General features: G+C 31.2%; 1 protein-coding gene across 1 annotated transcript; it reads left to right on the plus strand.

Moving 5' to 3' along the window:
• The first annotated feature begins 1,314 nt into the window (after positions 1 to 1,314).
• LOC133323197 (GPI inositol-deacylase) lies at positions 1,315 to 5,619 on the plus strand. Its single transcript, XM_061532152.1, has 13 exons — positions 1,315 to 1,449; positions 1,514 to 1,660; positions 1,718 to 1,793; positions 1,853 to 2,346; positions 2,410 to 2,589; positions 2,652 to 2,807; positions 3,770 to 4,107; positions 4,167 to 4,292; positions 4,352 to 4,545; positions 4,618 to 4,807; positions 4,881 to 5,031; positions 5,109 to 5,452; positions 5,511 to 5,619. Exons 1-13 carry the CDS (start codon positions 1,315 to 1,317, stop codon positions 5,617 to 5,619), a joined length of 2,640 nt encoding a protein of 879 aa, XP_061388136.1.
• The last annotated feature ends 7,415 nt before the right edge of the window (positions 5,620 to 13,034 follow it).

Consider the following 13,034-nt stretch of genomic DNA (forward strand, 5'->3'; position numbering starts at 1 on the left):
TTTTTTGAAATTTGGGAGAAGAAGGCAAAAAATCTACTTTTTGTTTTGGTAGGTTTATGTCAATTCGTACCTTTTCTGAACAAAAAATGCGCTTGTTACAAAATTAAAAATAGCGCAACTCTAAATACTCTCTCAATAGAGAGAAACTCTCAACACCAATCCCGATAAGTGTAAAACCCCGCCAATTCCTATTTTGTAGGGAGAATGTATCAGCTGATTGACGTTCTATGTCAGTGATGCTCATAATAATTGCACTGTTACTTTCTCGCCTATGCTAAACAAACGGCAAATATAAATTGGGAGAGAATACGTTTGGTTTGTTGTCACGAAAACGTAAAGAGCTGAGCAACACTGTTCTACGTGTCTCAGTGATATCGCCGTTATGTCTGGGTTAACACATGCAACTTTTTCAAGCAACTCTGATGCTGCTTTCTTCGATTCTTTTTTGAATTTATTCCCTCTTGTCACTTATTATACCTTTCTCTTCCGAGAACTTAGCAGAGTTGCTTACAAAAGTTGCATGTGTAAACACAGAGTAAATAAAAAACCAGTTAACGGTAATTTTGCTTCGAGTTCGTTATTCATCACTTTCTCTCCGAATGTGGAACGTTTTTAAAATCGGTCGGTTCATTAGTGCACAAAGATCCAGTAACGTTCGAACAAATTGGAAACAAGTCCCCTCCCACTCCTTTCACGCATCGTCATGATGCACTATGGTGATTTTATTATACCATGTCCGACTCCCTGAGGTAGTCTGAACTCCAAATTTGAGTAATTGGTGGTTTGCTTTATTGTATGTAAGGTGTAATTCCATGTTGGTGTTTTTGTAGCAGCCATACTGCTTGCTTTTACACAATGGGCAAATGTGACAAGTGTTGGATGGATGGATCCTAGACCCATCTGTCGTGGTTACTATATGCCCATGTCTGCCATCATGATTCACCAAAACGAACGGAAAGGTACACTAAAAATGTTTCGTACTTTTTGTCATACCTAGCGTAATGTTTTCCACCCCTATATCAATTTGACAGATGTTTGTTTGTTTATTTGTGTATTTCGACCAATGGGCCTTGTTACGTTCCTTCATCTGTGTCATTTTTTACATTTCCTTACAACTGCAGGAGTAGCAAGTACTGACTATTAAAACTTATAAACGTTTTATAAAACAATATTGTGTGCTCTGGTACATGTGTTATTGTGATGTTGGGTAGCTGTACGGCATATAGAGAAATAGCGTTTCACATAATCAACCGGCAGGATTTTTAGTTTTATAGAGCGATCGTCCAAAGATAAACCCCTAAAGTCGCGAACAAAATGTTTAAGAAGGCATCGATATTGATCATTTTGGCGTCCTTCCTTTGTTTCCTATATGGGATAAAAAATCTATTTGTTGAAGTCGAGGAAAATGCTTGCCGCATGACTTATATGTTTGGAGTTCCACAATTTTCTGTAAGTTTTCACGTTTAACGTTAACGTTCAGAAGGAACAACAATGACCCTTTTTTAATTCCAAGAAAGTAAGTTTTGATGAGAACTCCGAGTTTCCACATTATGGACTTTTTTACTACTACGAAGGAAGAATACTTCAGGATGTTAATAAAATGGAGTTGAAAGGGGCTCCGGTTATCTTTGTCCCCGGAAATGCAGGTTCTTACAAGCAAGTAAGATCAATTTTGTGCTAATTTTTTTCCATGTGTATGATACTAAGAATTAAATAGGTTCGTTCCCTGGCTTCGGTGGCGTTGCGCAAAGGAATGGATAATGATCGGAGTATACATATGGACTACTTTACCGGTAAACGAACCATTTTTCAATTTCAAGTACCTTCTTTCCCAATGATGAATATTTTATAGTGAATTTCGAGGAGCAACTTTCGGCTTTGTATGGAGGATATTTGGAGAATCAAAAGAATTTCCTCCGAACTGCTATTTTAGCCGTCAGAAGATTATATAAAAAGAGGTATGATGTGGATAAATCGATAATCCTTGTCGGTCATTCGATGGGTGGAAAAGTGGCCCAAGCTGTTCTAGAAGATCCAGAAATAGCAAGATATATAAACACCATTATATACATATCATCACCCATGGATAAACCTGTCGTAAATTTCGATCCCAAAATCAATAACTTCTACACGTCTACTGAAAGATATTTTACTAACAAGCGAACAACACACCTGCCAAATCGACAAACGAACGTTTGCACAAATTATCAAGATAGAATTCCTCAATCGGGGAATGAATCAAAAATCTTAGATCATGTTCTTACGATTTCCATGGGTGGAGGTAACCGCGATCTCTTAGTACGTGATGGTTTAACCACATCACAGTTCAGCGATATTCACGCAATGGTCCGTAAGCTCAATGTATTTTGTTTATCTCCAATATGCGTAATTTTTGCATCTGTTCATTAGACTTCGTCTATACCCAATGTTTGGCTGAGTTGTGACCATTTATCAGTTGTGTGGTGCCTGCAGTTGGTTTTGGTGATTAATAGGTTCATTTTCGGAATATCCGTGATTGATGAAAACAGAAATGTGTTCTTTTCCAATGATAAACAACATCGCATCCAAACAGCTGTACACTATTTTGTGGTATGATACCGAAAAACTCTATTGCCAATATTGATTTGTAATATTTGCATGTGGTCTTTCAGAAACCTTTTAACAAGCGTAAATCGAATGAAGTGTATATTCCCAAATCAACAAGTTGGCATGTAGATTCTAAAATTGCATTTCGTAAAGTTTTTAAAAATGGTTTACGTGCCGATTACAATCATTTGTTGCCAACGGTGAAATACAAGGAGTTTAAGGTTTGCTGAGAAATTAAAGACAAAATTTTATATTTTTATAATAAACAAATTATTTTTTAGAAAATTTACATAGAAATTGATAGCTATGAAGATTTTGAAAATGAATGGATCTTCGGTTGTAAAGCTCATGACAGCGACAGCGCGGGAATATATTGGTAAGAAAGAAACAAAAAATATACCATTATCAAATGACTTTGGGTTCATGTATAAATTATCGTCATATTTACTGTTAATGTGCTTAATTGTCCAATGCGTCAATATCCGGTAAATTGGGTAAATACCCATTTGTACCTGTCCAAAATTATCCAAGAAATGTTTCCATTGTAACCCGGAGTTCCATATAAATTTAACTATTACAGCGAAACAGTGATTACAAAGAAATTTTCCTTTACGCGACTGTAAGAAAACGTTTATATAAATTAATGGACAGAATAATAAGTAATAATTATTTACCAATGCAAAGTTTTGCTATTTGAAATTCGTGTATTTGAATAATATAAAAATTGATATCGCAAAATTAAGAAGATGAAAATTTTAATATAAACATTTTTCTATACAGTGATTTTGTAAATGATAATTTCCTTCGATTTTTGAAAAAAAATTAAATAAATAGAATTTTAAAGTTATTCATGATATTTCCTGTCGAGCCTATAATTAGAATCATATAAATTTGCAGTATCATAGAATGTAGTTGCTATTATGTAAATATAACAGTATTTTATTTTTACAAATTTTGGAATAGTGAAAAAGGGACATCACTTTCTCATTTAGTGCACGCCATCCCATCTCATGGGAAATTTCGTTATATGGTACTGATAGACTTACATCGTATATTAAAATACTATCCAGATTGGACACATATTCTTGTTCGGTTAAACCCCACAAACAAACCGGTTAGTCTTTCAAATATTCCTGTAGTTGCTGATCAATAAAATTCATTTTTATTTTACTTCTTTGCACAGACTACACTGAAAATTGACGCTTTCAAGAGAGAGGAACGAAAATACACTATAAAAGCTCCTAAGCTATCTATACCAAAACCAAAAACACTCATAAATGAAACAATTATGGGTACAATACACAGTGAAATCCTCATTGAAGGTAAGATGCTTCATATCATGTGTATACTGAATATATTTATTTTCTTTTTCGATACATGTTCTATGAAAGGCTTGGACGAACCATTTCCCACTGTACAATTTGATATTGAGCCCGTAGAATGTGCTGATAAGGAGTTTGGAGTAACTGCTAAAATATGCATTCCATGGGCCCGTGGTTTTGATAGACATGTTCATTTAACGTATGTATATACATTACATATTCACATACATAAAGCAAACTTCACCTGTATTCTTGTAGGCACGATACTAAAGACAAATCGATATATGTTAATGTGCCATTCTCTACACCAAGTGGATATAACACAACACAAAATCCAGTGTCATTAGAACTGTTTTTGAATCCTGGCTGCCGTTATAAAATAAGGTATGTAGTTGAACATATTTTGAAAATATAAATATTCTAAAATTTTTAAACATTTTCAGTTACCAATTTTCTATTGCCGGAACATCGTCTAAGATTGTACAGGAATTTTATCATTGGCTACCGGCACATTTAAGTGCAGTGCTCTTTTTAGTTCTTCGCAATCAAATAGTATCATTTCAAAGTTCTGAAAAGGCATTGTTTGTAAAACCCTATGCCGGATTCTTTCAGAGTAAATCGCTTTATATTGTAACAGGTAATTATTTACTATGACGATAATATGTTAATACAATTTAAACTGTATTTAATATGTTGTTGGTTTTTACAGCATGTCGCCTATTGAAGAAGTTTTTATTAAATTTAAAATTCTTGCCAATTTCTACGGATCCCACAAATTACAGTTTCTATGTATCCATAATTATACATGGAACTGCCATAGTTCTATCAATAGTTGCAGTTTTTATAATATGGACTATCCTAACATTTCATGGGAACATTCTTCACAAAGTTGCACTGAAGTAAGTATTTCTGGTGGATGTCTTTCTTAATTGATTCTTTATTTTCTTCTTATTATTAATATAATTTTAAAAGATTAACACGGATTTCAAGCGCATCGTCCGAAGTTTTGTTAAAAATTATTACAACACTACCGCTATCGTTTGGCGTCCTTTTCATATCAATTTCATTAGCCACCTGTAGTGGAATTGGATTAACACTGGCAACCATCTTTTATTTTCTAGTGGTAAGTATTATTAATAGCTATGATTTATAAACGCCACCAATAATAATCCTTCCTCTATGTATTATTTTCTAACAAAGATTTCTAATGCCTACAAAGACTACCTTGAAAATTGGGCATGGGATAAAGCAAAGGGTATTTTTAAGAGAATTCGACAACGAATTGGCAAAAAACATAATAATGAAATGGCCGTAGTTCCAACCCAAAGAGAAACTGTTCCAGTTGATGCAGGTTCTGAACAAGACTTGATTCCTAATGAAGATAACAATGAATTGCTTGATTCACATGAAGCTGAGTATGAGGAGAACGGTTCATATTTTGAAGGGCTAGAAAACTTCGCGTTCCATATTACTATGCTGTTGCTACTGGGCATCATGTCAGCACTTAATTTTGGTCTCAGTGTAGCATGGATCAAAGCGCATTAGTAAGTTATTCGATTTAATTTTAATATCTACAATACTCAATTTACATTTCTATTTTAGTCATGGACATATACATGAACATCTTCCAGACCCGTTTATTGTGCCAACATTAATAACACTGACATGTCTAAGCATTTTATTACAATTAGGAGCTCCACGCAAATCGTAAGTATATATATTTGCCGCTTTGTGTATATATGTAACTACTTTGTAATTATGAATTTTGCAGATCTGGTTATCATGGTGTCGCAGCACTGCTTTACATATGTGTTTGCGGGTGTGTTTTATATTGCCAGGAGAATATATATCGGTTGAGTTATTTAATAACCTTCGTCTATGTATGTGTATCACTACAAGAAGTTTTTCATAGCTTGCACAGAATTATGTTGAGCCACCGTTAGTATTATCTTATTTGAAATTGTACATTAACTGTATTCAAATTAACAACAAATTTAGAACATTTTTTATTTCAAACTAATCTGTTATTTATTGTTACAAATTAACGAAATAAACTAATAAATACGCGTTCATTTCTTTTACATGTGCTAATATGCATAGCTATTTTATATGTAGCGCGGATAGCAGTACACTACCTAAACCAGTTTTTTACATATTTCATTTTCCTAAAAAAATGTAATCGTTATAATTGCCAATAATATTCGCATCTTGGACGACCTAAATTAAATTAACCTTACCACTATTTTATCTGTCGGTAGGTCTTAGCCATTACTTCATTTTAGTCGTTATAATTATGGCATGAGACATATTTTATAATTTTTCAATTTCGCTTGGGGGCCGCCCAGAAGATATTACCATAGTGGAATTTGAATATTTTTGTACGCCTCGTCGAAATATAGGTAATATTGAAAACTTAAAAAAATTAAAAACAAAAACTCTGTGTTTTGAGGATTTCCCTATGTCCATCTTTTTTAGTTTTAGAGGTTTTCGCCACTACATACAACCTAAAAATGGAAAAATATAAAGGAATGAACATACCTTGCAGCTATTGAGTTTGTATGCCCCATCTTTATAATTTTATATTATAGGAGTTTTTCAACAAATCTTAATAGTTTTTCAACATTACATAATGTTTGTTAAAATTTTCGTTTAAGGGCCCCCCACCCCCCCATTCACGGCGTCAAAATGTTTTTTATTTAATTCGAATCTGCACTAATTCAAGAATGTCCCTACAAAATTTCAAATCTCTAGAACTCTTGAAGATATAGCCGATTTATTGTGTCTGCATCAAGTGACGGCTGAAGGGCTTCTCAAACTTTAAACGTGAATGGCGGGCACGATAACTCAAAAACTAAAAACGCAAATTTTTACACGTTTCTCTGTGAGTGTATAGCTATCGTATGAACTAGGATAAAGCCAATCGGTTAAGTTCTTCCTTATTTTTTAAACTTGGTTTTTGGTCAGAAATCGGCGATTTTCCAAAAATATTTTTTTAAAGGTCCGCCATTTTGTTTATTTTAGAGCGAAGTCAATAATCCTAGTTCATGCGAGAGCCAGACATGTACTCTTTCTGTCACCGTGGGAATTTTCGGATTCCGATGTTCCAGTTTCATGCCCGCCATCAAAAATAAGGACTTTTCTTTATATAATTTTTTGGCAATTAAAATTCAACTAGCTCGTTCGACGTTTCTCACCACAAAAGTAGTTTCCTTGTGGCAATATTTTCGTTCTCTTTTGAACTTTGTTTTTTCACATTTAAATATATATATATATATGTCATTAAATACGAAATACACAAAACGAATTGCCAGAAAATTGTTGGTACGAGCAATTTTTTTTATTTCTATTCCCCTTACCCCTCTCTCCTACAAACAAAGACTTGCCGCAAGTAAACTCGCCTAATCTAAATCAGGACATTTATATGAATGTTACCAAAATACGTCGAACTTACAAAATTTCAAGTTGAAAATTTTCAACTTTTTCTTTTGTTGAAAATAAAAACAAAATATTCAGGAAATTTGAAATTTCGAATGGAAACTAAAAATATGTGGATTAATTTAATAAATTTTCAATTATGTTTTGCGGTTTGTATTATTTGCTTGAAGATATGGATTCGACGTATTTGGGTAATACGGCCGTACACAACATTTTGCCATAGTGGGGAAGTTGAATATTTTTGTACGGCCCGTCGGATTTTAGGTAACGTTGTTAAATCTTTAAAGTTACAAACCTCAACAAGCAACAAGTTCCCTTAAATATTTTCAGATTCGGATAGAGTACCCTATATCTTTCATATGATAATAGGTGTGTCTGGTTACTTTTCCAGTAACATTTACTCAGTAAGATCTAGTTCAGAGAGTAAGCCGTTTTTATTCTCTTTTGCGATAATACTGAGAAAAGTGAACAGACAACATTTAGTAAGATTCAGCAAAAAACAGCTGATTCAAGAAAACATTTTTATTTGCGTCAAAATAAACAAACAAAGGACGAATACAATTATTTGCATTGCATTTAATATTAAAAATAAAATGAACAATAAAAGAAAATTTGATTTGGTATGTTCTCCGAGAACATTTAAGCTTCCTGCATCAATACATTGTCCTCTTTCTGGAACTTGCCTACAAATAAAAAGGAATTAGTTTCTAATTTAATGAAACTTTGCATTACTTACGAATTTTCTAGATTTTACTGGATTTTTGGGTAAACAGACAACATTTAGTAACATTTGGTAACAATTGTTACCAAATATCGAGTAAACAGACAACTATTATGTAAGAATAAATATATATATATATATATATATGATATGAAAACTCCCAAATTTTGTAAACAAATATCTAGACTGTGTCACAATCAAATATCGACTACTACAGAAAAATATTTGTTTTAACGTGGTTTTATTATACGCTAAATTTTGTAAGAGTACATCTACGGTTAGCTTTTAATTGAAATTAACAAGGTTGTTGTTTTTATTCTCTTTAATTTGTTTTTTTTTTGTTTTCTCATTTTCAGTTTTCAAATTACATATTTACATATTCAAAAAATAGATGAAAAAAGAATATTTGTTATCGGAATCGAAAGTAAAAGTAAAATTGCAATTGGGGTATTAAAATTTATTGCTACTTATGTAGATACAAAACTACTTAAAAGTTAATTTGATAATTTAATTTATTGTTATTTCGTTCTTTTTTATTTATTTTATAATATAATTCTCTTTTTATTTAAATTTTTGTAATTATTTTTATTATTTATGTTTGTGTGTTATGTATAAAGAATATATCTCGCACATAGATGAAGTCTATGTATGTACGTATATGCTTCTATACATAGGTATATATGTATGTATGACTGTGTATAGGAATATGTACATACATATTCTAATAGTAGAGTTTTAATATATAAATTTGGTATTCTGTACATCTCTAGTCTTAGGATTAGTTTGTAAAAATTTATTGAAACCCCGATAACGGTCTGGATCACGACGATCGATGTTCGTCCACATGTTCCAGACCGTTAACCCGGTTTTCGGCGTCGTCCGCGACGACATTGCATCCGAGTGTCTATAATGAAATTAATAAATAATTGTTATACATATAGTTTGGCAACAGGTTAAATTCGTTGCATTTCCGTGTGTGTGTGTTTGGGTGCTGTTTCCGTATGAAGTTCCAAATTCAGTTTCTTCTATGGGATCTGCAGTTCTGCTTCTATCAGTTATCAGTAGTAATTTAATTTCAGTTAATTGCTTTGTAGGTAGTACTCTAAAGGAAGCATAGAGACTACGACATGGCTTTCCATTAAAAAAACGGAAATAAACACACCGAATCTCCTTGAAGGTTTCCGGGGCGATTGACCAATACTAATAATAAAATTCTCTATACACAGCAATGTCGTAGTTCTCAATTTAAAAAATGTATCTGAAACAAAAAAACAGTAGAGTAGGAATTATATTAATGATTTTAATATATATTAGAAAATTAAATATTTCGATATAATATAAAAATGTTCAGTCAGTTATGGTTGATAAACATGCGTAATAAGTAACAAATCCTCAAATCATATGTATGTTTTGGCGTTTTGAAATATGTCTCCAAAAAATGTAATTTTTTATGGGATGTAATAGCCATTCATTCTAAATTTCGAGCCAATTTGTGAAGAATCGGTTCAGCTATAGGTATAGCTTATGGTGGATCCTGTTCAATTTAGAATCATTTTCCGAAACTTCTGTCCTGGGGTCAAATCACCGTATTCGTCATCGAGTTCTGTTTCGTATAGAGAAACATTTCGATCGTTGTAAATGTTTGGATCACCGCATTCGATCGTAATTTTTTTGTCTACTACTTTTTTTAAATTGCTGTAAACATATGGTAATAAGAAATTGGAAGGGAATGAGAATGTCAAAATAAGTTTTTCTGATTAAAATATGTTATTTCTTAGAAATTCATATCGTTTTTGTGTGTTTAAATATACAAATATATTATAAATCCAAGTGTTTTTTTGATTTCCTCGTCAGAGGATGAGTACAATGTGGCATTTATAAGGATAAATATTCGTGACAAAAGCAGTCCTTTAGCATTGTCGGAATCATATGGGCCGCCACCATTTTTTTCGAGGCCTTGTTGTGCGAGAGTTTTTTTGTGTTATGCTTTTGATCTGCATACACCTTGGGTCAACTTGTATTTTGCCAAATCAATAAGTATGTAGTTTTCGATAGCATAATACCTATCGTGTGCAACTTCTAGTAGAAACAATTTGATTACGACTGCGGTGATCCGCGTAAACTACATTACGATACCGAAGTACTCGATTTCGACTGCCGTGATTTGGCCCCTGATCGGTTCACATATAAATACACATATATTTACAGCATCAACAATAATAATAGAAACAACATTAACAACGCATTTTTGGTGTGAATGGAATGGCGGATTTTTATAATTAGCACTTCAATTTGAAAATATATTTAAGTACATCTCTTGTATACTTCCACTCCCTTTTTTCCTACAAAATTATTCTCTGTGGGAATTTTAGTGATGAAGGTGTAATTTTTACATTAAAACTTATTATAGGTACCAAAGATGTAATTTTAGGTACATTACTAAAGGATATATTTTTCTTTCCTTTTTGAGTTAACAAAACACGTTTTGACCTAGAAAATACCCATTTATCCAAAAACTATCTTTATTATTCTACGTTCGGAATATCACCTTAATATGCAAAATATTGGTCAATCTTTAACCCTTTGTGGCCCGAATTTTTACCCGTGACAATAGAACTATTTTCTGTGCACACATTTAACGTAACTGTCCTATATAGGATATTAACAAAATTTGACGTCGCTACATCCTTGCATTCGGGAGATACAGTACCTTTTTTTTCGAAAAATAAAAGTCCAATATCAATAAAAACAAATGCAATATCAACGTAAAAATCTATTTTAATTGTTCTTTATGTACTTTTTTACAAGACTCAGCAACAATAACTTGAGCAAAAATTTGAATTTTTTTGATTTTTCTTTTGTGTCTTTCATAATCAGTTATTAACATATGTAATCTAAAAAATATACACTTACTGGTCGCGTATTAAATATAAGCTCTCAAACATTTTGTTGCCTGTGGGCAACATTGGGCCACAAAGGGTTAAAAGAAATTGCTAGATCAGTAAATACTGAAATAAAATTTACAACATTTATGGGTTTCATATTATTTTCCAGCCAATACCTAAAAAAATAAAATTTTGAAGTGCCACGATATCTCTATGTAATAATTTGTAAGTATATGGATCCATATGGATAGAAATTTTCGCACACATGAAGGACACGCTATCATCTGCCACGACATATATATAGCATTTCCAGATTAAATGAAACCTTTTACAAATTAAATGAAACCTTTTCCAAATTAAATGAAACCTTATCCAAATTAAATGAAACCATTTCCAAATTAAATGAAACCTTTTTCAATTGGATTGAAACCTTTTACAAATAGAATGAAACTTTTTACAAATGGAATTAAACTTTTTCCAAATTAAATGAAACCTTTATTCTCATCCAAGGAAATATAATATTTGCAGTAATTTTAAATCAATATTGAAAATTAAATCAAAGAATAATAACAAATATAGTTGTATGGCTATGTAATTAACATAAATATTATTTAATTCGTTGTGATTTTATTTTATATCTTTACTAAATAAAACAAAAAAAAAAGATAGTAATACAAACTGGGGTATTTCTTGACATTTTAATAAATAAATATTTTAGAACATTTAGGACCGGGTATTCAATACTTGTTCTAAAATATTTATTTATTAAAATGTAAGAAATACCCCAGTTTGTATTACTATTTTTTTGTTTTATTTAGTAAAGATATAAAATAAAATCACACCGAATTAAAGAATATTTATGTTAATTACATAGCCATACAACTATAATTGTTAATATTCTTTGATTTAATTTTCAAATATTGATTTAAAATTACTGCAAATATTATATTTCCTTGGATAAGAATAAAGGTTTCATTTAATTTGTAAAAAGTTTTATTCTATTTGTAAAAGGTTTCATTCTATTTGTAAAAGGTTTCATTCCAATTGGAAAATGTTTCATTTAATTTGGAAAAGGTTTCATTTAATTTGGAAAAGGTTTCATTTAATTTGGAAAAGATTTCATTTAATTTGTAAAAGGTTTCATTTAATCTGGAAATGCTATATATATATATATATATAGCTTCGCAGATACTTTCTGATACCGATAGTTGTATACCAACAAACGTATAAATTACATTAGAAACTACATAAAAAATATATAAAATTTATATACCAAGAATTCATTATCACATATATATATATATATATACATATACATATATATATATACGTATATATACATATATATATATATACATATTTGTTTTTTTTGAAATTTTGTTAGTTTTTACATGTTTTGCAACTTTTTACTCGAAAACCGTTAATCAACCCACAAAACTGGTAAAACATTGAACCAAATTTAAGAGAACACAAAACAAAATGGTGTTCTCGTTGTAAACTATTTACTCGAAACATTTGTCCGAGTAAAAATGGTAAACAGGAATGTCAACTTCTGATTGGCTGTTATGTTGATTTCGAAGTATTGCCATCTAATTTTGGCATATTTACTAGATTTGCGTTCCAGAACATTTCAAATTATTTTGTACTCTTTACTATTAAAAAAGTACTGGAACATACCAAATATCTTCCTTCGAAATGTACGCATACAATGTGTTAAGTGGCAAAAATTGCTAAATCATTTATATTTATAAATATTTTGAAGTTCCCTGCCTCTAAAACTTATATATAAGATGTAACAACCAAAATTTCTTTCGTTTAATTTACTGAAAATATGACAATTTTATGGAATTTATCAAGGTGTATTTAATAAGGTGTAAGTGACAATCATATGATTTCAAACTTTTTTCTTTATTGTTAAATTGTCAAAAACATTTTCAATATTACATTTCGATTTCAAAAATAGTCTTTAGGCTTTTTTAGTAATAAAAATTCAAGAAAACTACATTCGTAGAGGGGACGGAAAGGAACTAAGTTTCCTTTCCGTCAGTTATAACCCCGTTCGCTGATTGGTCCACATATTTTATG

Source organism: Musca vetustissima, unplaced genomic scaffold (genome assembly GCF_032173495.1).
Source record: "Musca vetustissima isolate MV318-11 ecotype Yass unplaced genomic scaffold, APGP_CSIRO_Mvet_v1 utg1756, whole genome shotgun sequence".
In the NCBI taxonomy this organism is placed as follows: Eukaryota; Metazoa; Arthropoda; class Insecta; order Diptera; family Muscidae; genus Musca; species Musca vetustissima.

What these genes read in the sequence shown, in the direction of transcription:
- LOC133323197 (XM_061532152.1), top strand. Translation starts at nt 1,315, where the DNA reads ATGTTTAAGAAGGCATCGATATTGATCATTTTGGCGTCCTTCCTTTGT. An exon ending in CTTCACAAAGTTGCACTGAA is followed by an intron (nt 4,808 to 4,880) that starts GTAAGTATTTCT and finishes TAATTTTAAAAG; the next exon opens with ATTAACACGGATTTCAAGCG. An exon ending in CCATCTTTTATTTTCTAGTG is followed by an intron (nt 5,032 to 5,108) that starts GTAAGTATTATT and finishes TTTCTAACAAAG; the next exon opens with ATTTCTAATGCCTACAAAGA.